Consider the following 26212-nt stretch of genomic DNA (forward strand, 5'->3'; position numbering starts at 1 on the left):
TTATCTACAGACCCCTTACGACTTGTTCTCCAGTCCTACGTATTCCGTCACCCTGGGAAGGCCATTGTCTTCGGTGGCTGAGCCATCGTGTTTCGGGGCCGTGCCGGCTCCGCCTGAACAGGCTGTGCAGCCACCGCCTGACAGGCTGAACAGGCGCCGGGGGCGGCGCCGGAAGTGCCCACTTCCGCCTGGAATGCGGCGCCATTACGGGCGGCGCCGTTAGCCGGCCGGCCGCGCCGTGAGAATCGGTAATGGTTGGGCGATCGGCCATGTGTTGTGAGTTCGGCTCGGCGGCGCGGCCTTCTTACTCTCACAGACGGTGAGCGCGCGGCCTTCTTACTCTCACAGACGGTGAGCGCGCGCGCCCGGCCGTGGGCGACCGCCGGGGGAGGTGAGCGCCGCCCTCACCGCTGTCAGAGGTGCTCTCACGGAGGGACGATGGTGGCAGGCGCCGGTCGTGGACGCCTCGCAGGGCCGCCGGTGAGCAGAGGGAACAGGGTCCATGCTCGTTCTGGGTGGTAGCGGTGACAGGCGGTTGGTCAGCTGGCGGTGGATCCGCGTCGACAGTCGACCTGAATACCCCCGGGGTCATCCGTGAAGAAGTCCAGCAGAACAGAGACGTATGGCCTGGCCGGCCGATCCGATCCGATCCGATCCGATCCGATCCGATCCGATCCGATCCGATCCGGTCCGATCCGATATATATATATATATATATATATATATATATATATATAAAGAGTGGTGCTCCGGACACTGGTTTGTTTTTGGAGTAATATCGGACACCATTCCCGTGTCTTCGTTGCCTCCGATGACGTCGAGCACCTTTCTGGGCGACGGACAAGTGCTGTTGCTAACGCTGACGTCGTTCGCTCTGGCGTTCCGGCGGCGTGTCCCAGGACTTGCTCTGGTGGCGTGCCCCAAGGCCGATGCACGTCCCGCACGGAGGGGACATGGCCCGCGGCAGCGGCGCCAGGCTCGGCCGTTAATTTATGTCCGCACGCACCATTCGCGGGCTGCAGAGTGTGTGTGGCGCGCGGCTGGATGGCGGGGGTGTGGCGGCGGCGGCGCGTTTGTGCTGGCCCCGCCCACCGGTCGGCCTGCTTCATCTGCGTGTGGCTGGGCGTGGCTCGTGACGTTTTGTTCCGGCGTGGCGTCCGCTCGGCGTCAGTTGACGCCGCGGGTCGAGCCGCGCCTCCGTGGGATCCCCCGCGTGGCGTTCCCCTCCAGATGTTGACCCTCGACGCATCATGCCCGCACGATGGTCTTGCGGCCCGGCCGTGGATTGGCCGATGCCACTCGTAAACGGCGGCTGATTGGTGACGATTTGACATTGGTTCATCGCTGCGCAGTACGTCAACGTCGGAGTCGGTCTGATCTACGTCACAGGGCTCTTCACGTTCGTGCGTTTGTCCGCTGATTCGGACAGATTGCGGCAGAAGCCTCCTCTGTCGGCGGCTGGCTCTTCGCATCACGTTATACCCGTGCTCAACTGGTCTCATGAATAAAAGGGGGCACGCTGCCCATGCAGCCTGAACTCGTGCTACGCGTCAGCTCGGCGCCAGCGCCACGGTCAAGGTTATCACGCCCGCGGGGGTTCGGTACATTACTACCCCTCCCCCTTATCTCCCCGCTTTTGCGGGCATGTGTTAGCTAAAAAGTAGGTTATGAGTGTCATATGACCAGCGTAGTCATTGCGCCCTAAAACCCAAATCGTCATCATCATCATCATCATCATCATCATCATCATCATCACCACACGCACGCACACACACACACACACACAGAGCGGTGAGCGCAGCCGGCGAGGCCCGTGCCGTCTCGATCGAGGTCGTGACGTGACGTAACGCCACTGAAGGCGCGCCGGCCGCCAGCGCCAGCTGCGATCGTCGCTCAACGGTGCCTGGGAGGGAGAGGAGGGGATCCGGAGTGGACGGTGTGGAGAAAGTCCCTAACGTCAATACCCGTACATACCACGTGTTGTTGCGACCTCGAATGGTGCTCTGCAGACCACTCAGTCCACTCGGTCGGCCCGGCCAAACGGCCTGGAATGGTGCCCTGCAGAGTACTCAGTCCACGCGGTCGGCCCGGTCAAACGTCCTGGAATGGTGCCCTGCAGACCACTCAGTCCACTCGGTCGGCCTGGCCAAACGGCCTGGAATGGTGCCCTGCAGACCACTCAGTCCACTCGGTCGGCCCGGCCAAACGGCTTGGAATGGTGCCCTGCAGACCACTCAGTCCACTCGGTCTGCCCGGCCAAACGGTTCAGCCGTGGATTCGGATCCACCATACCGGCCAGCCAACAGAATCGACCTGAGAAGACCTGTCGAAGACGCATGTTTGCGAGTGGGTGACACCCCGCTTCCCTGGCCATGTACCCGTCTTCCCTAGCCATGTACCCGCCTGCGCCCGGTACTTCGGCCGTCATGCCGGCCTTGCGTTCACACCGGTCCGCTGCTACCTGCGTCGGTCCCGTCCGCAGCCGGGCCGTGGTTAGGTCCTGGTTCTCGGTCTTGGTGAGCTCCATGGTTGGATCGCGTCTGGTTCAGAGCCAGTCATGTCCATTTGTCCTCTGAACTCTTGACCGTCTCCATCATTGACCCGCGTCGGCCCCGTCCGTGTCCGGGTGTCCGCTCTGTCCGCTCCGATGCTTCTGTGGGTCCGGCTCGAAGCCCTCTCAGTATGTCTCCGTCCGTGCTCAGTTCGTCTCCATCCCCGTCGCGTGTGGTACCCCTCCGGAGCCAGTATAGGACTGGGCTCGCTCCGTCTCCGCCCGGCACCCGCCCCGCCCGCACAGCGTACCGCACCGCTGCCTCCGGCGCGCGCGGCGCGGCTCCCAGCGGCCGCAGCCGCTCGGCCGGCTCCCGTGGGAGCCGGGAGCGGCTGCGGTCGGCGGGGCGGTCCCGGGACGCGCCGCGTCGGGCCGCGGTAATGGGAGCCGGGCGCGCGCCTGCCGATGGCAGTTAGGAGCCGGTGCGCTGGCGCACGGAGACGGCCGCCCCGGCGCCGTCCGTCGGTGCGGAGGCCGCGGGGACGTGCTGGCGGACGGTTTGTGGTGCTTGGGAATTAAAGACGCATTGTATGAATCATGTGATGGATTGCGTTGGAACTAAAGACGGTGTTGAATAAAGCCTTGGCAGCGCTTGCTTCGTAGGCGTCAGAATAAGGCGGCCCGGGTGGGCCATGACACACTGACTTCCCGTGGAAGTTTTCGCTTTGGTGGCGATGGAAAAAATATACGCGTGAGGTGCTTGGCGTGTTCACTGTTGGGGCTGCACCTGCACTCCCGGGCTTGGCTTATGAAGGTCGTCTGCACTGAGGTTCTGAACGAGGAATTCCCGTTCGGCTACTAAATACCCGTAATACCTGTTGAACGCATCGCTACTTGACGAATATGTATGCCCATACCATTACCAATACTAGTCATATTTGTCGTATTGTACTACGAACATAAGGTATTATCTCATGTCCTTATCAATAACGTCTAATTGTTACGAATGCGAATCATATTGGTCACAGCTGCTCGCCTGCCTTATCCCACCGGCCGCCGTCGAACCATCCGCTGGCTCCTGCGACGCGGCAGCTGTCGCTCCCGCGCTAATCATGTAAATTGGTTCGGAAATTTCGGCGCGCTGCGCGCGCTGGTGTGGCGGTCAGGAGCGCGTGGGTTTTGGCAGGCGCGCGCGACAGCCGGAACGGACCGCGTAACGGGCCGACGGACGCCTGGCACTGGCGTCGGTGCTGGTGCTGGCGCTAGTGCTGGCACTGGAGCTGGAGCTGGAGCTGACATCGGCTTCGGTGCTGGTGCCGAAGCTGGTGCTGGAACTGGTGCTGGCGCTGACGTCAGTGCTGGTGTTGGAGCTGGCACCGGTTGTGGTGCTGGTGCTGGCGCTGGTGCTGGTGCTGGTAGGCTGACCAACGAGCGAAGCGTGGCGTTTCGATGGCGGTGGCGGTGGCGGCGCTGGCCTGGGGAGACGGAGAGGGACAAGACCGCGCAAGGTGCGGGCAGGCTGACCAACGAGCGAGGCGCGGCCGTTCGACGGCGGTGGCCATGGCGGCGCTGGCCTGGGGAGACGGAGAGGGACAGGACTGCGCGAAGTGGCGCGGAACGGGGTTTGTGAATGCGTGTGGTCTGGCGCATACGCACTCGCGCATCCACGCGCGCATACGTACACGCAAAGCGCGGCGCCGCGGCTTTGTCCCGTCCCTGGAGACAGTTAACGGAAAACAAACGGGGGTGACGAGTTATTGCCTTTTGTCAGAACAAGCACCGTCGAGTCACCGATTGGCCCCAGACCCTTGGCGGTCATCGCCGTCGACGCTTAGTTTCCGTCCCCATTTCACGTGCGGGCGGACCATCCATCGTGCGGACCTCGATCTGTGTCGAAGCTTATTGCTGAGCTCGGATCCCGTGCACGGCCCAATTTTTACCGGTCCGGTCACAGCTGTGTTTTTACCGCGACTGGGACAAAAATGTGTTATTGTTCTGTCGTCCTCTAGCAGTCCCCCGCTCTCGGAATTATGACGCTCTGGCTTGTTTCGTTTCTGCTTGTTTTCTGCCCGTCCTTGTCCATCTCTGTCCGTCCTTGTCCTTGTACGCCTCTCGTCCGTCCATCTGCTTGTTTTCTGTCTGTCCACTTACCCTGCGCTTTGAACGGCCGGCCGTTTCAAGTAAGGCAACAAGCTCCCTGAGGCAAGTGCTTGGCATTCAGTGGCTTGGGCTCCACGCTAAGATATTCTCACAAACTCAGTCACACGTGGAACGCTGTGATATTCTCACGAACTCAGTCACATGCGGAACGCTGTGATGTTCTCACAAACTCAGTCACATGCTGAACGCTGTGATTTTCTCACAAACTCAGTCACATGCGGAACGCTGCGTGCCGATGGTGCTTTCAAACACACAGCGGAACATCTCCCAGCCGTCAGCAGCGGACAACTCCGATCTCATCCTGGTTAAGGGCGGCTTGGTGTCTGTCCGGAGAAACGAGGGGAACGGTGGCGTAAACACATACCTCGGCCCGCCGGCTCTGGCCGCGCCGATACTGGGCGGCGGCGAGCGACGCTGCCGCCCGGTGTCGGCCCGCCGGCTCTGGCCGCGCCGACATCAGGCGGCGGCGAGCGACGTCGCCGCCTGTGTCAGGCATTGGCCTGCTGTGGCCGCTGCTCTTGTCCGCGTTTTTGCGGGATTTCTTGCTGTGTCGGGCGGCGGCGGGTGTGTTTATCGGTTTTGCTAGGGTCACGCTGCCCAGCGAACGCACGTGGCACAGTGAGGCTGTGTGCTGCCGACTGTTTGCCTTCCTCAGTTGTGCAAACAGATGCACCGCTGAAGCTGTGCGGTACATTGCGTGTTTTTTTTATCCTACCTGAACTGTTTGCATTGAACGCGGTTTTCTGTGAGCTGGAGACACGCTTGCCATGCCCTGTGCGTCCGTTGGCTACAGGCAGGCTGCACCGAATGTTGTGTTGTGTGTTTTGCGGCATGATGTGCTCTGTAGTTGCATGTTGTGGCCGATGCCAACCGCGCAAGGCCTTGCTGGGAGGGTCGCTCTGTTGCCACACCGCGCCGGGGCCGGGAACGGTTCGGCTGCGGGCTGGCGACAGTCGCCATCAACTCGGAGCTGATTCCCCATCCACGGGCCTAAGATCACTCCCCCCCCCCTTCTTCCGGAGCGGGGGAAGAGGCGTGGATGGGCAGAGCGTGGTATCATCTCGGGTGGATTTAACTACTCCCGTGAACGTACCGCTCCGCGCGATGTCTTTTGGGCTCAAGACTCAAGGCTCAATATGCGCAGCACTTGAAAACAGAGGACCATTGGAAGTGGAAAAAACAACTGCCTGTGCTTAAAAAGGGTCTGCATTGAGTTTTCTTACATCGCGTCCACGTCTGCGCATACAAGCTCCCCCCCCCCCTCCACCCCCACCCCCCACCCCCACCCCACCCCACCCCAAATTCGGGCCTTGGTGTCGTGTGTATGACCCTTCACTCAAATGGTCAATTAGGGTGGGGGCGCCGGCGTCGGCGCGCGAGGCGGCGCCACGTGCGCGTGATCGGTGATGGTGCCGGCGTCCGGTGAACCGCAGACCGTGCCGGTGACAGGGGCGGCGCCACGTGCGCGTGATCGGTGATGGTGACGGCGTCCGGTGAGCCGCAGACCGTGCCGGTGACAGGGGCGCCGCGAACGCCGCGTGCACGAGCGCCGCCGGCTGCTGCTCTGCTGGCTGCTGCTCCGGCTCGTCTGGTCCGGCGCTCTCGCAGTCGTGGCCGCGGTGTCCGTGCGCTCGGTCAGCTGGAGGTCGCCGTCTGTCGTGTGGAGAGCCGCGCTGCTTGGTGGCCTCGCGCGATCGCTTGACACTGCGATCGCACGGCTCCTTCGGTGTGGCTGTTTTGCGCGGGACAGGACGGGAAAGACAGGTGAGGGTCAGGACGGGCGAACCGTTATGCGCCGACCGGGACGTACGGCATGTGGGGTGGATGGGTCAGGATCGAGGCCGGTCGGCGGCGCGGCGGCCTCATCAGGTGTGCCAGGCGCCACTTGGTGTGTCGGAGCGGCGGCGTCGTCGCCCCTGGCGCCGACGGCGTGTGTGAGTGTGTGTGACTCAGACGGCCCAGCTGCGCGCTATCGATTGTCGTCGCGGTGCGAAGGTCGGCTCCGCGTCGCCGTCGACGCGGCAGAGGCGGCGCTAGGGACGGGACCGCGGCAGGAGGCGGCGCCAGGGACGAGACCGCGGCAGGAGGCAGCAGCGGCGGAGGACGGGCGCGTGAGCACACAGTCTGTGGGATGGTGCCTATCGGTCCTGCGCGGTGGTCGGGGTGTCGTGTGGGCGTGACGGCTGGGCGGCGTCGGTGCGTCTCCCCCCGGTTGGTGCGCCTGACGCCGCCCGTGGCCGCGGCCGGGTCAGACCCCGCCGGCGGCCGCAGTCGGGGGCGGACAGTGCGCCTGTGAGCGGGCTCGCGCGCCTGGCCGGTCATGGCCCTGCTCGGATGCTGCTGCCACCGCCGCCGCCTGGTACGTATTGCCTCGGCAGGCCGGGTCGTCCGGGGTCAGGCAACGTCACCTGAGGTCACGAAGCGTCGGGTAGGCTGCGGTTACCCTTTGAGTCGGAGATGTCAGTGGATCGTATCGAAGGTCCTCAAGGTCAGCCAAGGGCCCTGGGGTCGCCCACTCAAACTAAACTCAGGGTGGCCCAAGGTCGCTAACGGTCACCAAAGCCGGTTCAAGGTCGCTGGAGGTCAGTAGAGTCTGTCATCCGGCCTTGGTAATTGAAGTGGCCGGAAGCGTATTGCGCCGGCGTTGTCGGCGGCCAGCGGCAGGAGGCCGGTGCTCCGCTACGCAGGCCTGGCCGCGGCCAGGCCGGTACCGCTATGAGTGACGGCCGGGCGCGCGTGCCGCGCGCCCGTTTCCGTAGATTGATGCGTGGTCGACTGCTGTCTGCGGGGACGGTGGAGCGCCGGGCGGGGCGGGAGCGGCGACGACAGCGGACCGCCGGGCGCGCGCACCAGGCCAGGCTGGAGGGGTCGATGCGTTGGGCGTTGCGTGGGGGGGCTAGAGGGCCCGCGTAGCTGCCCAGGCCCAGTAAGCTTGCTGTCTACGCCTCAGGGTCTTACAGATCGGTCCCTCCTGCGCCGTCCCCGGCGGTGTTCCGACAGTGGCAGTCTCAGATCGCCTGACGTCTCTGGACCAGTCCCACGGGATCCACGTGCTACCGTCACTAGCGTGAGGCCGTCGAGGCAGTTCTGATGGTGGTCTGCCTCTCCCTCTGTGCGCTCCGAGCTGTACCGACTCCCCGCTTCGGAACCGGAGACGGACCTGCTTCCTGGGTTGGGACCGGAGCGGGACCTGCTCCCTGGCTCGGGGCCGGAGCCGGACCTGCTGAGCCCCCCCCCCCCTCCCCCCCCCCCCCCAACGACCGGCCTGCCGGTACCGCCGTGCCGACCGAGCTGGCCGTGCGGCCTTCTCTCCACCGGTCCGACCAGCGTCTAGTGTGGGCCTGGTGACACAAAGACTGGCGGGTGGGATGCAGTGCACTCTGAGAGAGAAAGACTCTGACGTCGCTCGCGCGATGTCTCGGGGCGATTTTGACGCTTAATGTCGGCCGGTGCAATAGAGGTGTCGTAAAGGAAAGTTGGCTTTTTGTGGTTGAGACCATGGCTCGCTCGTGGCGGTAGTCATAAAGGTCATGAGGAACGACCCCCGCCTCGTCCCCGCCTCGTCCGCACCTGAGTATGAATCAGCATATGTTTATTCAGCCACATACAGATGATGGTGGCATTCGCGCAAGTGAGGTGGATGAAGTCCGCTGGGGTTGTTATGTAATTCTTAAACTGAATGCGTAGCTAACCGTGACAGATGTTTGGTCTTGGCAGCGGGACGGTTTAACGGTTCATTTCAGTTCATTCATCAGTTCATTCATCAGTTCATTTATCAGTTCATTCATCAGTTCAGTTCAGTTCATCAGTTCACGGCCGGCGCGTGTCAAGTGCTGAGCTGGCCGACAGCAGGCCGTCACGACCGGGCGATAAAGCGTACTTGTAACCAGCGCTGACCAATCAGAAGCGAGGCGTGTTGACCAATCAGAGGCGGCGGAGAGTGCTGACCAATCGGCGGCGGCGCAGCGTCGAAAGCGACCAACGGATGCCCACGCTACGCGCAGCACTGAGAGCCCGCCAGACGCTGGTCAATCAGATCAGACGCTGATACAGCCCGTCATGCGCCGGGCCGCGCAACAGGCACCGCTGAAAGTCAGAGTCGGCTCGACAGCTGCAGCTCGGCTGCTTGACCTTTTTGCCTGCTCGGCCCGCCTGCGAATGTCGGCCAAGGCTGCGTCTGCGCCGAGCGGACGGCGGCCCCGCCCGGTCAGGCTGTGTTCTCGGCGAGACGCGTTGGAAGGCTGCTCGGATAAACGGCACGGTTTCGGTCGGGGCGGCGCGGCGGCGGCGTGCTGACTGAACGGGCCTGATTGGGTGCGACTCGCGCCAGAGCGCACGGCTGAGTGGGCCGGCCGGGTCGGGTGTGTTCGCTCCCTGCTGTGGTCCCCGGGCGGGCTGTTGGTCCTCTGCGACAAGCGGGGTATCTGTGTATCCATGTAAATACGGCCATCGAATGCAAACAGTTATCTTAGATTCGGCGTGTAGGGCTCCACTGTCGATGATCAGATGTGATGGCTCCTGTCAAAGCATATCAAACCTATCATATATTAGCATATCAAACCTAAGCGAACACTGTCCCGAAGGGTGCACGAATGATGCGTGAAGGATGCACCATAACCCCACCGGTTAGCAACTAAATAAGGGCATCACTCCGTGACTGTCATCTCCCCTCGTTGGTGACTGTGGAAGGGAATAATCTGTAAATTATGACCGTACACCAAACTCGGAGCGAATGCGCACTGCCTCGCTGGATAACCGAGACTCCCCCCCCCCCCTTGCCATGCTGTCATCTAGTCACCGATAGACCAAACAGCCGCGGCGTGGCCCGGACCCCGGCGGCAGCACGTGCTCCAGCTCTTGCGCACCTCTCCAGCTTCACGGGGCCGTGTCCGGGCGCGGAGTCGACGGGCCGGAAGTGGCCGACATCCGGCTTGCTGCATCGGTTAGCGCTCGTCACGGCTGCTGGCTGCGCACACGGCTTGTTCGGTGCTCACGGCTTGCCGGCGTTGGTTGGTGCTCACGGCTTGCCGGCGTTGGTCGGTGCCCACGGCTTGCCGGCGTTGGTCGATGCTCACGGCTTGCCGGCGTTGGTCGGTGCTCACGGCTTGGCGTTGGTCGGTGCTCACGGCTTGCCGGCGTTGGTCGGTGCTCACAGCTTGCCGGCGTTGGTCGGTGCTCACGGCTTGTTGGCGTTGGTCGGTGCTCACGGCTTGTCGGCGTTGGTCGGTGCTCACGGCTTGTTGGCGTTGGTCGGTACTCACGGCTTGTCGGCGTTGGTCGGTGCTCACGGCTTGTCAGCGTTGGTCGGTGCTCACGGCCGGGGCCGCCTGCAGAGTTTGGCAAGGAGAGAAACAATTCAAAATTTCTGACGAGTAACCAACGTTTTAAGGGCGTTCTAGATGTGGGATACCACCTGCGTGTTGTAGAGCAAGGTTTGTTTTCAATTTGCTTATTTTCACGTATCTATGTCGATATGTTATCTGTCGGCATACGCGTGCACTTGCACACGCATCTATGCATATGAAGATGCGATGAGGGCACGCACCCCCGGCGCCCCCCTGAACGCGCCCCTGCTCACGGCGCGTCTGTGTGCCCCGGTCCGGGCCGGAGCTGGGACCAGAGCTTGTGGCTAGGACCCGGCGGAGGCCGCTCGGCTCCGCGCGCGCGCGGTCGTCGGCCCGCCAGAGCGGAGACAGCCGCACCAGGCGCTCGCTGGCCCGCTGCTGTCCATGTCGATCGGCGTCACCGCGGGCGGTTCTCAAACAACGAAACTTCAGTGAAGTGGCCTGAGATACAGGCAGTTAGATGACGAAAATGAATTTGAATTGAGTTTTGTTCCGTGCGGTTAAAGCGGCGCACGTTCATGGCTGTGTCTTGCGGCCCGGACGGAGCTTGCGGGCGGCTCGTGCCAGGGGGCAAGGACCGCGTGATGGCGGTGTAACGACGTCCGCGCACCAGCCGCTCCGTGCTATGAGACCGTTCATTATGCTCACACTAATGCATGTCATTAATTAAATTAATTACGTGTAAACTGCTGCCAAGTCAGCCGTTCCGCCGGCTGGAACAAAGCCCGTGAGTGGCCATGTGTCTTACCGTCTAATGATATCCTACCGTGGTGAAAATGAGCTGTTTTCATGTCGCATCGACGTTCTCGGTCGTTCTGCGAGAGGTGGGAGGGAGGTCGACCATCGGTAGGACGGGCCCAAGTTCAAGTCGCTGACTCTGGAGGTTTTCCTTGGAGATATCGCGACTATCGGGAGTGCTGCGTATCCATGGCACTCTTTGTTATGGCATGTCCGGATAACGGATATTGAGCGCCTGAGTTTGCTTGCGATATTAGCAAATACCCATACACCGTATGGCACGGCCACACACGAACAATCCAACGTGCACAGAGGCTCATGTTCTCCCCAGGAAATTGGGTAGGAAATCGCTCGGACGCATCGTCGAAGTCAGCAGGAAGGCGGTGGAAATGGAAGTAGCTGAGGCTACATAGTGCGCCGCGCCGCGTCACTGCACTGCGATCCTTCCATGCGGTCCGGTCGCTCGCCCGTCCGCCGCGTTACGCGCTCTGTGAGGACGGCATCGGGCAGGGCCGGGGCATGAGGACGGCATTGGGCAGGGCTAGGGCATGATGACATCGGGTAGGGCTAGGGCATGATGACGATATCGGGTAGGACTAGGGCATGATGACGACATCGGGTAGGGCCGGGGCATGAGGACGAGTCAGGGAATCAGGGCGGCATCGGGCAGGGCCAGGACAGGAGGGCGGCATCGGGCAGGGCCAGGACAGGAGGGCGGCTTTGGGCAGGGCCGGGGCAGCCGGCGGGGCAGCGGCATGTCGGCCTCCGCCGGCCGGCGTGACGTCACCGCCGCCGCCGTCTCCGCCGCCGCCGTCTCTGGGCTGCCGTCTCTGCGGCGGCGGCGGCGGCGGCGGCGGCGTCCTGGCCGCTCCAGTTAGGTACTGATCTGTATCGGTCTGCCGCCGCCGCTGGAGGCTGAGAACGGAGCCGTGAGAGCGTCGCCCGGACCGCGCGGCCGTCTCGGCCGGACACGGGTCGCTGTGTCCGCCCGGCCTCGACGGTCATGCGGACATTGCGGCCGCCGCAACCAGCGTCTTTTGTTGCGAAATGGAGACATGCTTTCAGATGGCTGAGGCGTGCTCATTAATTTAGGATTTCACAAAGACGTGCGCCGCGCAACTTTTGAAGCGAGCTAACATTATGAACTGCATTGCGGCAGCTGATGAGCATAATGCACTGTGTACCGTGTGGAACCGCCGAGACCCACAACCAGCCTCTCTCCCCCTGGTGTCGGGTTTACACGTCACGTCAACAAGAAACACCGCCACTGCCGAGAATTGAACCTTCAACCTTTCTCTTTGTGCGGCAGGGCCTGCAGCGAGACGTGACGACGCTGCTGGACTTCCGGGACCACGTGCTGGACTCGCTACCGCGGCTGCCCAGTCCGCCGAGCGAGCCGCCCTGGAAGCACGGCCCGGCCACGCGGCCGCCGCCGTCAGCACCGCCCTGGCGGCCTCGGTGAGATGTTGTGACTGAGGCGGCACGGAGCACTTGGGAGCGTGATTCGGGGACGTAGCCAGGGGAGCGGGGGGGGGGGGTAAGGGGCGTGCACCACCCACGCCCCTCCCCTCTCACCTCTGAGCAGAGAGGCTTACACTGGGCACTGGGCGGTTTCGCAGGAATTTGATTTAGATTCTCATGCTTTGTGTTTTTGAAAACTGCCTTTGCCTCTCCCAAGGGAATTTCGGTCACGCCTTGGTGTAGTGTGAGATGCTGCTCTCCGTCCCCCCCCCCCCCCCGTGGTGGGATTGTTATCGCCGGAGGGGACGGGACGACTCGGCTCGGGCGAACATGAACTTCTGTCCCCAATCACCCTACGCGTATGGATCGTCTCTATATGATTCGTATTCTTCCGATGAAAACTGGGGGCGATATATGACCATGATGCTGCCCGAAAGTCCATCTAGCCGGTGAACTGACCGCTTGGAACCGGGTTTCTCGTGTTTCGGGTCAGACTGTGACGAGGTCCGGCCTGCCGCCCTCCGTTAGAGCCGCGCGGCGACGGCGGCGTTGTTTCGGGTCAGACTGTGACGAGGTCCGGCCTGCCGCCCTCCGTTAGAGCCCCGCGCGCGGCGGCGTTGTTTCGGGTCAGACTGTGACGAGGTCCGGCCTGCCGCCCTCCGTTAGAGCCCCGCGCGGCGGCGGCGTTTCTCGTGCCCGGCCGCTGCCACCTGCGGCGCGGCGCTGACGGAGCTGACGACGTCACCAGCTCCAGCAGTCCTGCTGAAGCTGATGACGTCATCAGCTCCAGCAGTCCTGCGGCGTCGTCTGTCGGCGTAGCCTTGCGATCAGACACTGGTCAAGACGATTGGACAGTGATCATTTTTTTCTGACGCTGACACGACTGCCGACTTCATCCCGGGCCTAGCTGTTGGAAATGGCGTGCCGTTTAGGGGTGTTTTTAAATTTTAGACGATGCAGTGACATTGGCTGTGCTATGATTGGCTACCTTGTCCGTCCGTCACTCCATGTCTGCTGAACTTGGCCGCTGGCTGCCGCCTTCGCCGGCGTTATAGCGTGTTGTGACCTTCGAACTCCTGCGGCCGCCTGACATTGCAGCGAATGGCTTAACCGCTGCTGCTGAACCATTACGCTCGGGTAATGGTCGTAATAAGGCCTGTTTTGAGTTGTGGACCGGGTCGTTTCGGTCGCGTGCTGCAGCCGGTTATCGGCGGTGGCACGCGTCACGCGCCGGGGCCGGGTATTGGACCAGGACGGCTGCTGGGCCCGCTGACGTGTCCTGCCCACACCCAGTTGGGTTCATCAAGCGAAATGTCTATCTTAGGCACGTGAGATCCAGCCGTGAAAGTATGCGGGGCACAGAGCATGCTTCACCGGTTCATCCAATGCATCAGTGACTTAAAAATCCAAGATGCGGTAGAATTGGGACGGTTTGTGGCCCGCGCGCTTGCAGCGTGAGATTTATAGCCGATATCAGTTTTGCCAATTTTGAACAGAATTGCGCGCGGGCTTCACAACACCTGCAGCTCCGAGGCCGGTCAATATGAGCCGGGCATTGTTACAAGTCTGTCAGCATGGCTGTACAGCTGTGGCCAGCGCCGAAGGTCAGGCAACCAGCTAGATGGCGACACTTGCATCTGTTCGGCCCGTGTCCAGAGGCGGATCAAGGACCTCCGAACCAGGGCCCGGACGCCGGTTTTCAATATGGCTGGTTCTACCTCGGCTAGCCGACAATATGGCGGCTTCTGCAGTCGGTTCGTGCTGCTCGTGGAGTGCAACACAGATCTCCTCAGATTGGTCTGCGGCCATTTCAGATAAGAAAAATGTCAATTTTGTACGAACGCACATGAAGAAAGCATACGCATCATTTTCTCCCGTGCGTGATTTTTCCTTAAGTGTGAGGCATGGCTGCGCCCCCGCTGCGGGAGAGATATCCATGCTTGCCGTCTGACGTCTGCCGTCTCCCAAACCGACGCTGTCACTTCTCAGTCGCTGGGGTTTTGAATACTGTCGCCCTCGATCCGCATCACTTAAGTGATGTCCGGGCCATCTGATAGCTCATGGGCCCGCCAACCAAAAAGCGTCAGTCCTTGCCAGCGTGGCATAAGAGTGCCTGCCGGAACTGAGTCCCGGCTGAGCCCCCCCCCCCCCATAGCCCTTAACCGCGGTGTGTCGCCCTCGAGCCGCCCACGCCGCCGTCCCGGGGCATTCGCCGGCGGCCCGTCAAACACCTGGGGTGGCGCCTGTGACGGCCGGCCGTCACACCACCTGTGACGGGTCACGTGGCGGAGCCGCGTGACAGGCGGCCCGCCGCCGAGCAGGTGCGCTGACCCGCGACCCGCATGGGCCCCCGGCTCTGGCCGCTGGATAAGGCTCGGTGCTTCTGTGGAAGGTAGTGGTTTTGTCTCTTTTGCGCGGGGAATAAGGCTGTCCGCATTCTTTGTGGAAGAGTGTTTTGCGTTGTTTACTCAGACGGTAGGCGTTTGCGTGCAGTACGTATTAATAACGTCTCGTCTGGTTTGTCTGCGTTCAGTCTACCTGCGAAGACTGTCATGGACCGATCTTTTTATAAAATGTTACGTTATCCAGCCCGAAAACCGCCCCGCCCCGCCTGCTGCGGTGTGTGGAAACACGCCGCAGCAGACTGCTGCCCGCCACGTGACGACGCGCCGTGGGAGGCGTTGCGGATGAGAGCCCGCAGAAGTGGTAATATGGCGGGGGATACATAAGCCCGCAGCGACGTTGTTGATCCGTTTGTTCAGCGATTGGGTCGTGTTGTTTGCAATTCAGTCGTGAGCGGTCATTGATAATGCTAACTGTTATCAATATCCAAGTGCTGATGATGATCGTTATCAATAGAAAATTAGCATCGCTGGTAATCTATGAGTGTGTCATTGGGAGTTTGCTCGTTCACAAATCTCAAGTGACGCGATCGCACCGTATTGGTAATTTGTGACCCGCCTGAATCAGCTAGCGTGGGATGCTCCCGCCGCCAGACGCGCCGCTTCCGACGCGACTGTGGCGACGCTAGTCCCTCCGGAGTCGCACGCGTCATTACATAACCCGACGGCTACACCGCGCGGCGCTCAGCGCCGTCCCTCTGACGTCACGAACGCCGCCCTCACACGGACCCTCCGTCCGGCAGAGACTCCGGCTTCGGCGGCGGTGATCAGGAGCCGATGGGGGCGCCGCGGCCTCGCGGTGCGCCCGCCACCACGCTGCCGGCCGCCTCGCCCGCCGCCTCGCCGTCCGCCTCGCCGGCCGAGCTGGGCGCCGACTCGCCGTCGGCGTCGGCGGCGGCGCCGGCGAGCGGCGGCGCGCCCGCCTCGCCCGCCTCGCCGGCCGGCGAGTCGGACGGCGAAGCGGGGCCGCTCTCGCGCTGGCACGACGCCGGCCAGAGCGGCGCCAGCGGTAACTCGACCAGCGGCGTGGGCACCAGCGTCGGCGGCCCGGGCGTGAGCGGCGCCACCAGCGAGGGCGCCGAGCCGCGCTGGGCCGACGGCGACGAGCTGCTGGGCCTGCTGGACGCCATTGCCAGCCGCGGCCGCCGGCTCTGCGACGAGAACCGACAGCTGGCCGAGGTGCTAAGCCACACCGAGCTGGCCGAGCCGGACGAGGCGGACGCGGCCGAGGAGGAGCCCGACGCCGGCGACCCGAACGTGACGTTCCGATGCCGCTACTGCGAGCGGCCGCTGCCGGCGCGCGCGACGCCGGCCGACCCGACGCGGCTGGCACCCGGCGGCGACCCCGTCACGGACGCCCTGAATCTGAACGTGCATCGCGGCGTCCGCTCGCCGCTGCTGGAGACGCAGTCGCCGCTGCTGCTGGGACACTCGCCGCTGCTCGGAGGACAGTATCCCCCCGGGGCGGCGCCGTCGCCCCTGCTCACGGGACGCTCACCGCTGGCAGGAAGGTAAGAAGCGCCTGCTTTTCCTTGTGCTCACCGCTGGCTGGATGTACGAATGATGCACGAAGCGTCTGCTGTGCTGTCCTGTTCTGTTCTGTGTGCCGGTTGGCTGTCGTGACCGCGTTCAGTTCATCAGTTCACGGACGTCCCAGGCTCCGTGCCTGACTGCGCGCAGGCGCCGGGCGTATAGCGGTTGTGGACAAGCCGGTGGGAATGTCCGTTTAAGTCCGGTTACGACGCGCTTCTGCCGGTGGCTCTGTGGCTTTTGGCTTCACCTGGCGGTGTCTTGAGATCGGTGCGCCCCGCCGTGTCTCAGATGGGTGCGTCCCGTGGGTGCGTCATTCCGCACCCATCCATGTCTCATGGATGGGTGCGTCAGCCGCGGTGCGTCCCAGGCCACCGGGAGCCGTGCCAGGGCCCGGCTGTCGCGCCGCTGGGGGGACGGGCGAAGTCGGTTCGACCCAGCGCGGCGGCCCGCTCAAAGTGGCGGACTGACGGCGGCACCGAGCGTGCGGTCCAAATTGCTAGGTGACACGCCGTCTCCGTCAAAAACCAACCATGCGGTGACGGCCCTGGCAGGTGTCGGCGTGTGGCTACTCACATTGAGGTGACCTTGTCATGGTCTTTTGGCGGTGTTCTGCACGTGAAAAGAACGCGCGCCAAAAGTCGCCGTTCGTCTCACGACGTACCAAATGTTATATAATGACTGGATATGTTCCGCCCGCTCGTCGTTAACCGTTATTATCGCTGACGATGGTCGAGGAAAATGTATGGTGTTCACATAGTTCTAACAGCGTGTCGTCATACAACTCTTCAAACCATCGCATGGAAAAACGCTCTGCATGTGCTGTACACCGGCGAAGCGCTTCGCCGGGGGAGGGGGGGGGGGGGGGGGGGCGTCGCACCCCGCTTCCCCCGCCCGCCCTAGATGGGCGCCGCGGCGTGGCGGCCGCCGCAGCGGCGCGCTGTTCCTCCGCCTCATTGCGATTGGTTGCTGAGCACGGTGACGTCATTGGATAGCGTGAGGGTTTTGTGTTGCGTGAGGCTGGCGAGGTTTGTAGGCCCATGTGTGCTTGTGTGGGGTTCTGTGTGTTCTGGTGTCGGAGGTATCTGCCTGCACGTGTCAGGACACATGTATGGTTTGCAAAAAATATTAGATTTGTGAGATGTAAAGACATGCCATGAAACTTGTGAGATCGGGTAAGTGATAAACGTATGTCTGCCTTCATGCTGCTTTTTAAACATACCGCCTCGTCCTTTTCGTATTCCTGGTTACCCATAAAGGATCGCAGAACAGCTAGGGCACGGTATGGGCTAGTTGGGGGAGGGGCATTCGCTGGTCGCCCCCCCCCCCCCTCCCAACCGCGGCAGTCGGCCTGAGCTATGATGACGCTAACGGACTTGGAGCTGCACGCGTCGTCAAACCTCAGTAACTACTGTTATGACTGGACACCGGCTACAGAGCCATAGTGTCAGCGTCTTTCCCGGCAGTTAGGCCGTGTTTACCTGGACGCTACCTCACATGCACGTTGGCGCGCGCCCGCAATGTATGTCAACACGCCGCGCCCGAGCGGGTTTGCGTGGCGGCCGCGCGGCGCGGAAGTAATCTGCGAGCGATGCGGGGTTTCTGGACGGCTGCGTCGCGTTACGTAAGGCGCCGGCGGCGGCGGCCGCGGCCCTGTTCTGCTCGCTGGCGCTCGAACGTGCCTCGCTGGGGTCGCCACCGTGCGCGTGGGTCTTGCTGTCTCCATTTTGCCAATTGTTGCCAGCGGTCTCCCTGCCCTTCGCGATCACTGCCGTATTTGCTGGCTTCGCCTGTGACGGTGGTGGCTTGTGAGACAACTTCGAGTTGTCGTTCAGATCGGTTAGGACGTGCAGTTTCGCTGAGTTTGAATCGACAGCGTACTCAGTGCCTCGGGCCCTGTCTGTGTATACGACGTAGGCAATGTGTGCTGACCAGGCGTGTCGTTCGAGTCAGGCCACACCTTCTCTGGGTGTGTGTGTGTGCGTGTGCGTGTGCGTGTGCGTGTGCGTGTGCGTGTGCGTGTGCGTGTGTGTGTGCGTGCGTGCGTGCGTGCGTGCGTGCGTGCGTGCGTGTGTGTGTGTGTGTGTGTGTGTGTGTGGCCGGTGTTGCGTTCGTCGGGTCTCGAAGGCCTTGCTCAACGGACACGGAGGGAATGCCTGCGCAGCAGTAGGACACTTCCCGGATGTGTGCGGCTGATGTGCTCCGGAGTGTGAACGAAACATTCGTCAGATTTGCGGCGCCAGCGGACGGAAAGAAACTGTGTCGCGAATCGTAAAACTGGGAGGTACAAAGCACTCGTGCGTCACTGTGACGTCACGGTGGCGTCACCATAACGAAAGGGAACAGGCCTCACCACATCTGTGGAGTGCAAGCGGTAAGAGGCCATAGAGAGCGCATATTGGCCCCGATCTCGCTGCTTCTTCAGACGCCAGTTGTGCAGATGCTCACCTGCGTTCACCTCAGCCGTTGGGAGTGAGCTGCCGTTTTGTGATTGTTGTGCTTGTGTTTGTGTTTGTGGCGCCGATTGCTGTCTTTGTTGTGCTTGTGTTTGTGGTGGTGATTGTTATCTTCGTTGTCTGTGTTTGTGGTGCTGATTGCTATCCTCGTTGTGTTTGTGTTTGTGGTGCTGATTGTTATCATCGTTGTGTTTGTGTGTGTTGGTCGCGATGTGCTCAGATTCAAACGTCATCATTTGCGTCAGTCCATCCCACGTGATATTTTTATCACGGACAACGACCTTGATTGCAAGTATAACCATGATAACGACCGTGGCATTTTACTAATGAAGCCGATTGTGGTTATTTTGACGATGACACTGCTGATGATCATCATAATGGCACCGGTCATGCCCCTGATGGTGGTGTAGAGCATGATAATGTCGATTATAACTGATGTCGAGTGTAATGATGTCGATTGTAACTGGTGTTTATTCCAACTGATGTCAAGTATAACTGACGTCACTTATAACTGGTGTCTATTGTGACTGACTTCGATTATAACTGATGCCGATTATAACTGAGTCGATTCTACCTGCTGATTATGTTAGTGGAGGTGATGATGATGATAATGCTGATGCTGACGCTGATGTTGATGCTGATGCTGACGGCGCCGCTGCCGGCAGGTCGCCGCTGCTGCAGCCGCACGGCGGCGCGGCCGGCGACTATCCGCCCCCGCTGAGCCTGCCGGTGCTGCGGCCCCGGGACGAGTACATCTCGGCGCTGACGGAGGTCGAGCGGCTCATGCAGGAGCGCGACCTCCTGCTGGAGCGCCTGCTCGCCATGGAGCTGGTCAGTGCCCGACGCAGCGCGAGGGCTGGGTTCGATTCCCAGCGCGGGAAGATTTTGTCTGCCACGGTTTGGCGTAGGAAGTGTGGGATTCAGATGGATTGGGATTGGAGTGGGATTGGAGGATGGAGTGGGATTGTGGGATGGTGTTTGGGTTGGATTCGCGACCGCGGAAGAATGCGCGGCGCTGATTTTTCTCTTCTTTTTTTTTGCATTGCGGCGTGGCGACGTCGGGTGTCGTGGCAGTTGCTCGCAGCGGAGGTGGCGAAGCGGGGAATACGTTGTGTTGACGCTGGCTATCGCGTCAGTTGTGCGCCTAGATAATTAAGATAGCATTGCCGCACGTAAATGCAACTGAAGGTATCTTCCCGAGGAGAGCCTCCGCGGGCATCGCTACGTGCCTAGCTGTGTGCCTAGATAATTAAGATAGCATTGCCTCACGTAAGTGCAACTGAAGGTATCTTCCCGAGGAGAGCCTCCGCGGAGGTGGGTCTGGTCAGCCGCCCGGAGCGAAAGCCGGTAAACATGCCGGCGCTGTCAGCACCCAGCCCGCAGCCGATCATGGAGCCGCTCAGACCCCATCGCTTCGTGAGAGAGCTGGTGTTCTGGTCCGAGCTGGATAATTGTCATCGCTTCTGAGACGTCACACGGACCGTACCGCCGCCCTCCGCCGTTGGGAGCGCTGTCATGGCAACACCTGCGCGCTGCCACCTCGCGCCGGGTGACCGGGTGGGAGCGGCATCTCCGCCGCCGGACCAGGACCACCGGCATTCGTTCGGCGATGGGCGGAGCTCCGGTGGGCGTGGTCGCGGGGTGGGCGTAGCCTGCGGCGTGGCGTCCGTGAGGGGGCCGTTGGGGCGGCGCGTCCTTGGGCGGTGCCGCGGTCGGCTGAGCGCGCTGAGTGGTCCGGCGCGGCTCGGCGCGGCCGCCGGAGGAGGCCCGGCCGCGGCCGCCGCGCTGGCAGCGTGCCGTGATGCGGGCCGCGCTGGCGTGAGCGGGCGCGGCGGAGACGGCGGCGGCGCTGCTGTGAGTTCTGGAGGAGTGCGAGAGTGACTGGGCGCCGTGGAGGAGAGGTGGAGAAGAGTGGCGGGGTGCTGTGAGTGGGGAGTGAGCAGGCCTGGCCGGCCTGGGCGCTGAGGTCGTGTGCAGTCTGGTGGTGTGCAGTCAGGTCTGGTCTGGTCTGAGGTCTGGTGGAGGAGGGACGATGCAGCGGTTGAGCGTGTTGGGTGCTGCGGAGAGGTGCGGGAGGTGCGGATCGGCTATTTTTGAGCTGGGGACCATTCTCCTCGGGGCAATCGCTGACTGCCGACTGTTAACGGGAGCCGACTGTTAACGGGAGCCGACTGTTAACGCGTCGGGAGCTCGGGGACGCATCTCTAGTAACCTGAGGACGTGCCGGTCGCTTCTCGCCTGTGTAACGGGACTTTTTGGCGTTCGAGGTGAAACGGAGAAATCTTATTTTTTTAAGGAACCGTGACGCGCATCGTCACGCCACTTTTATGGGACGCAAGCGACTGTGATGATCGTATTAGCGCTCAGGGACCATGGCGCAATCGGGATCGAAACGCAGGCCCCCACTTGAGAGTCCGACGATGTAACCATTCGGCCATGACGCCCCCCAAACGGAGAAATCAGGGCTGTTGGGAAGGGCACTGGTTGCTGCTGTACTGGCTGCGTTCGTACGCTTGCCACGATCGCTTGTGGTAGCACTCCGAGAGTGAATATGAGTGTTCTGAGACAGCGGTGAGTGCCGCGCGCCTGCCGAACCGGTGTTGCGCCCTCGACACGTGCGCCCGCAGCACGTGTCGAGGACTTGCGTGTCGGCTGTGCGGCACACGCGTCGCGGTCCTCGTGGCTCGGCCGTTCATGCAGACAGCTGTTGCGAAACGTGTCTGGCTTAGCGGGCAGGGAAGGGAGTCTCATTGCGTACCGAATCCACCCGAGGTTTTAGGGAAGCATCGGAATCGGCCGTCCCAATGGGGGAGGGTTGTTCCATGCTGTGTGTTGTCGGCCCCCGTGATTAGGCACTCTTTTCATAGGGTTTACGCTGACTGGCCGCTGGAATCGACTGGGGGTGATCTACCCCGTGACATTTGTGTGCTTTGTGATCGAACTGTGCGACATGCCCTGCGATTCACACCATGAGTCCCATAAGAGTGGTGTTGTGCCCATCAGGATATTGCACTGAATGTTTCACAGTGTTTCCCCTTAGGTAGCAGCATTGTCGCAGGCGTACATTGCCCGCGTAACTCCCGTTGTCTCTCCTAGATGTCAGCACCGTCGCTGGCTCACCTCCCCGCGTTAACTCGGCGCGTCGTCGCCAGGTGGCGGTGCGGTCGCAGGGGCAGGCCGCCAGTCTCCAGACCCGTCTGCAGATGGTCTCGGCCGCCAACGAGGAGCTGCGCCGGGAGCTGCGCCTGGCCAGCTCCGGGCGCTGCGAGCTGGACGCGCGCATCCACGACATGCACCAGCAGTTCGTGCGCACCCGGCGGCCGCGCGCGACGCCGGCGCCGCTGGCCAGGTCGACGCCCGACCTGCGGCTACCCTCGCGCATCCCGCAGCCGCTGTCGCTGCGGAAGCGGACGGGCACCGAGCCGGCCTCGCTGCGGCCGCCCGGCTCTGCTGCTGGCGCTGGTGCTGGTGCTGGTGCTGGTGCTGAGGGCGGAGCTGGCGCAGGCGCTGGGGTCCTGGCGGCGTCGTCTGCGTCCGCCGCGTCCACCGCCGCCGCCACCGCCGGCGCTGACGCTGCCGCCCCGTCGGCGGCGGCGGCAGAGATGGCGAGCCGCCACACGCAGACGGAGCCGCCAGCCGCGGCGGCGGGCGGGCGGCCGCGGCCGGACCGTGCGCGCGTGGCGGCCATTCTGCGCGAGTCGGACCCGCAGCGGCTTCAGCGCCAGCTCCTGCTCATGCTGGTGGAGGCTGAGGTGAGAGGAGAAGAGGAGCGGGCCACATGCGGGGCGGGGGCCGGGCGGTAGGGGTAAGTGGCGGCCCGGAGAAAGCGTGGTGAGGGGACGGGGGAGGGGGGAGGGGGTCCACCAGTGTGCTACACGTCTCGTTTGGCGCGAAGAGAGGTCTAATAGCGATGTGTTTAAGCGGAAGCAACGGGGTGCATGTCAGTAGCGAATCACGTTATGTGCGGGTGTTTGTAACGACTACAGGTCGGCGGGATGGCAGGTGTTTCCTCAGCTGAAGAATGACAAAAGTGAAGGGTGTCACTTGAAAGTGGATTGGGTGGATTGACCACGTGAGTTGGGTGGGCGAGGAGGGGCCGGGTATGTGAGAAATCTGGAGCTGTTAGAGAGACATGTCCTGTTAGCGTAGACACTTGTCGGGAGGTGGCTCGTTTGCAGGTGAGCGTGTTTGTCCCGTGATTAACACGCGTTTACCACCACGCGTGGTAGCGAGCTTGTTCATCCTGCATGGGTCATCATGCTGTAACTCTCCACCTGGTCATCACCAGTTTCATGGAGTCGCACATGGTGTAGGACATCACGCGGCGCGGCTGATTCACGGGCAGGGTCTGCTTCCCAACGTCCTTTACGTAGTCCTGCAGCACGCCCTGTTACGGGCGGAGGACTTGGCGCGTGTTGTGGCCGCCAGGATGGCTTGGTTGGTCCGGTTTGTGCGTGCCATGCCCAGTCGCGCGCGCCAGTGGTGACATCTGCCGGGTGCGTTCCCAGGTCCTGCGCAGTCAGCTGGCGGCGCTGGGTGGTGACCCTAAGCGTGACCCCGGTGGCGGTGACCTCGACGCGGCGCCTGAAGCCGACCCCCGCAATAAGGTGGCCGCCCTGCAGCGAACCAACGGTGATCTGCGCCTGCAGGTGCGGCTTCGGCTTTGATAGCGCGCCAGGGTGCGGTCAAAGTCGCGCCAAGTTTTATTGCAGTGCGGGTGGATGCCGCTTGAGACATACCGCGAGTACCAACGCTGTGTCCAACATTTCGCATTCAAAATGCCCGGCGCGTGGTGTGTTTTTCTGTGTGTCTTACGATTGGTATAGATAAGACAGTAATAATAGCCTTATTCCTCGGAGAAAAACCGGAAGAGTAGAGATATAGTTAGGTTGATATTTCGACAATATGCTTTTCTCGAAACAATACTATTATTTCGATAAACTACAATACAACTATTGTTTTGATAAACACATGTTGCCGAAGTATTAACCCAACTATATCTCCATTCTCCTGGCGTTCCCCCGAGGAATAAGCCTGCTACTATTGTCTTAGCTATGTGAATAATGTTCCTCGCTAATGCATTGAACGACCTTACGATTTGTGTTGAAGCGCCGCTCGGTTATGCCATCCACATTTCGGATAAATATGACATACATGCGCAACACCCCAAATGATATGAATTACGTATTTTGGTCTGTTATGGGCGGATTCTTAAACAGGATGCTGTACTGGTGCGGAGAACATAAACCAAAAGTATCTTGAGCCAGAAACAGTCACATGCCTTTACGGCTTCCTCAATACCAGTTTTTTAAAAATAAAAGCATTTCGCAAAGCAACGAAATCTTAAGTCACGTGTTTTACCTGCGCCCATGATAATCCCAATGGAAAAAAAATTCGGCCCCAAACAGCGCGCACCTACGCCACAGGGGGGGGGGGGGCGCACGAACGGTGACAGATCGCATGTGAGGGGCTCACGCGAAGCGAACGACACGCGGAACAGAGATAGCGCAAAGGGCGGATGCCGGGAGGCCGGGTACAAGCTGCCACGATGAATACGTGGGTTTAGGTCTGGTTTGGGGTGACGAACTAGACCTGAACACCGGTGTAGCACTGTTGGATTTGCCGCTTGCTGTAGCGGTTCGAGGAGCTCTTTCGTCTTTGTTGTCGAATAACGCAGGCATTTTTACCTAGCTGGAGCTTGTCTTGTCTTGCCTTGTCCTAGCCGGAGCTTGTCTTGTCTTGCCTTGTCCTAGCTGGAGCTTGTCTTGTCTTGTCTTGTCCTAGCTTGTCTTGTCTTGTCTTGTCCTAGCTGGAGCTTGTCTTGTCTTGTCTTGTCTTGTCTTGCTGGAGCTTGTCTTGCGGCAGCGTAACCCATCTGCTCCTAGACAACTTCTTGTTACTCACAAAATATGGCGATTTTCTACTCCATCTCGTCCATCCCGTCCACCCTGTCCACTCTGTCCACCCCGTCCAGCCCGTCCAGCCCGTTGTTCATCTTCCGGAGTCGAGCTGCCTTTCGCGCACCCCGCCTGTCATTACGCCGCCGGGCCTGGGCCTGACCTGACCTGGCCGTGGTCTTTGGCGGCAGCTGGAGGAGCGCCGGATCGAGCTGGAGGGCACGCGCGCCCGGCTCCGGCAGCTGGAGACGCCGTCGCCGTCGCCGGCGGGCGCCGCGCGGCCGCGCGCCGGCCGGCCGGCCGCGCGCTGGGGCGGCGCCAGCCTGTCGGCCTCGCCGCACGACCGAAGCCTGGGACACTCGAGCATACCGGTGCTGGTGCGCGCGGCCAGCCCGACACGGCAGCGACGCCGGCCACGCTCCGGACACGCGTGCGACGGACAGACGGCGGCCGGCGGCGGCAGCGGCCGCGGCACCCCCGCCCCCGCCCCCGCCCCAGCCCCCGTCAGGGCGGGCGGCCTGGCGGACGCGGGGCGGTCGGAGCTGGTCCGCTCGGTGGGGTCGCTGAGCACCGGCGCCGGCGCGGGCGAGGCGGCGGCGGCGGGCGCCGGCGCCGGCGGCGATCTCGCCACAGTGCGCGCCATGCGCCAGCTGAACTGGACGCTGCGCCGCGCGGCCGGCGCGCCGCCGACGCCGCCGCCGGGCCCGCGCGGCCCCGACCGCGCCCAGGAAGAGGTCAAGACTAAGGTACGCGCCCGCGCTCTCTGCGAGCTTTGGCTGCGGACCGAAGGAAAGACCTAATCTCTCTGGCTGTCTAACTAGGCTCTGTAAGTGTGCGCGCAGGCGCCTGACGTTCTCTCACGCTAAGCACGGGTGCTCGCGGAGCAGGTGGGGGACGTCGGTGACGCACGATGGCATGTCATTCGCGCGGGGCTTCGCTCCGCTGTCTCGCAGTAACGCCCGGAGACGCCGAACCGTTGGTAGATCGCAGCTGTGACGCGGGGTGAGGACGTCATAGCGACGATTGCCGGTCGTGTGGCAAGGCGTCAAGAGCGAGGCCGCCCGGGGCGGCTTGTTGTGCGGTCCCGTCTCAGGCCGGGGCGCCGTTTGACTGGCATCGGGCCGAGTCGTTTCAATCGCGCGGCGTCGAAGACTGGCACCCCGTGAATGACATGCCGTTCAGCTCACCGCCTGGTGTTCTGGTAGCTAATAAATGTGGCATCTTGTGTGACTATCGGCATGCCCTACTAAACGGTCTGGAATCTGCACGTCTCCATGCTAACCGCCGCCTGTCTGTTGGTTTCGCCGCCACCGCCTGCGCGTTGCCGGCTTTCCCTTCGGCTCCCCGCTAGTGTTTTCTGGTCAGTTTTGCCCTGCATGGTTTCACGGCGTCTTTGCCCGCGCACAGGTGAAGCTGGACTAGGGACTGGGCTGGCAGCGATGTCCGCTGGGCAGGTAATGACTGCCCCCCCCCCCCCCCCCCGCCCCGCCCGCCCTCACCGTCACCGGCTTTCCCCTCAGTGCGGGCCGCTCTTTAGTCCTCGTCGCCTGTCTCATGTCCCGGCTCGTGTCGTCTGTAGGGCGTTCTTGTCGCGCGAGAAGAGGCTGGGAGCGCGTTTGGTGCCAGCTCAGGTCCCCACTCCGACATCGATCGCACTAGTGTTATGTTTTTGGCGGCCTGGGAGGGAGCGCAACAAAAATGCTCTGATTTGCCTGCCCTCGAGATGAGCGAC

At 62.0% G+C, this 26212-nt stretch overlaps 2 protein-coding genes across 2 annotated transcripts in view; both read left to right on the forward strand.

The window, feature by feature from the left end:
- The window catches only part of LOC119114825 (uncharacterized), a 112029-nt gene extending 91979 nt beyond the window's left edge, over window positions 1-20050 (forward strand). The window contains exons 3-5 of the mRNA XM_037238876.1: window positions 12044-12192; window positions 19306-19414; window positions 19967-20050. Coding sequence (XP_037094771.1) covers window positions 12044-12192; window positions 19306-19414; window positions 19967-20050 — 342 coding nt within the window. The remainder of the gene's footprint in view (window positions 1-12043; window positions 12193-19305; window positions 19415-19966) is intronic.
- Window positions 20051-22241: 2191 nt separating this feature from the next.
- On the forward strand, window positions 22242-25134 carry LOC119114833 (uncharacterized). Its single transcript, XM_037238886.1, has 4 exons — window positions 22242-22335; window positions 23092-23232; window positions 24672-24929; window positions 25114-25134. Exons 1-4 carry the CDS (start codon window positions 22318-22320, stop codon window positions 25132-25134), a joined length of 438 nt encoding a protein of 145 aa, XP_037094781.1. The 5' UTR covers window positions 22242-22317.
- The last annotated feature ends 1078 nt before the right edge of the window (window positions 25135-26212 follow it).

This window comes from Pollicipes pollicipes, unplaced genomic scaffold (assembly GCF_011947565.3).
Source record: "Pollicipes pollicipes isolate AB1234 unplaced genomic scaffold, Ppol_2.1 Scaffold_1600;HRSCAF=1878_pilon_pilon_pilon, whole genome shotgun sequence".
Taxonomy (NCBI): domain Eukaryota; kingdom Metazoa; phylum Arthropoda; class Thecostraca; order Pollicipedomorpha; family Pollicipedidae; genus Pollicipes; species Pollicipes pollicipes.

Excerpts from the sequence above, each read along its gene's own strand:
- LOC119114833 (XM_037238886.1), top strand. Across the intron at positions 23,233-24,671 it reads ACGGTGATCTGCGCCTGCAG|CTGGAGGAGCGCCGGATCGA; the intron begins GTGCGGCTTCGG and ends CTTTGGCGGCAG. Across the intron at positions 24,930-25,113 it reads CGTGCGACGGACAGACGGCG|TGCGCGCCATGCGCCAGCTG; the intron begins GCCGGCGGCGGC and ends ATCTCGCCACAG.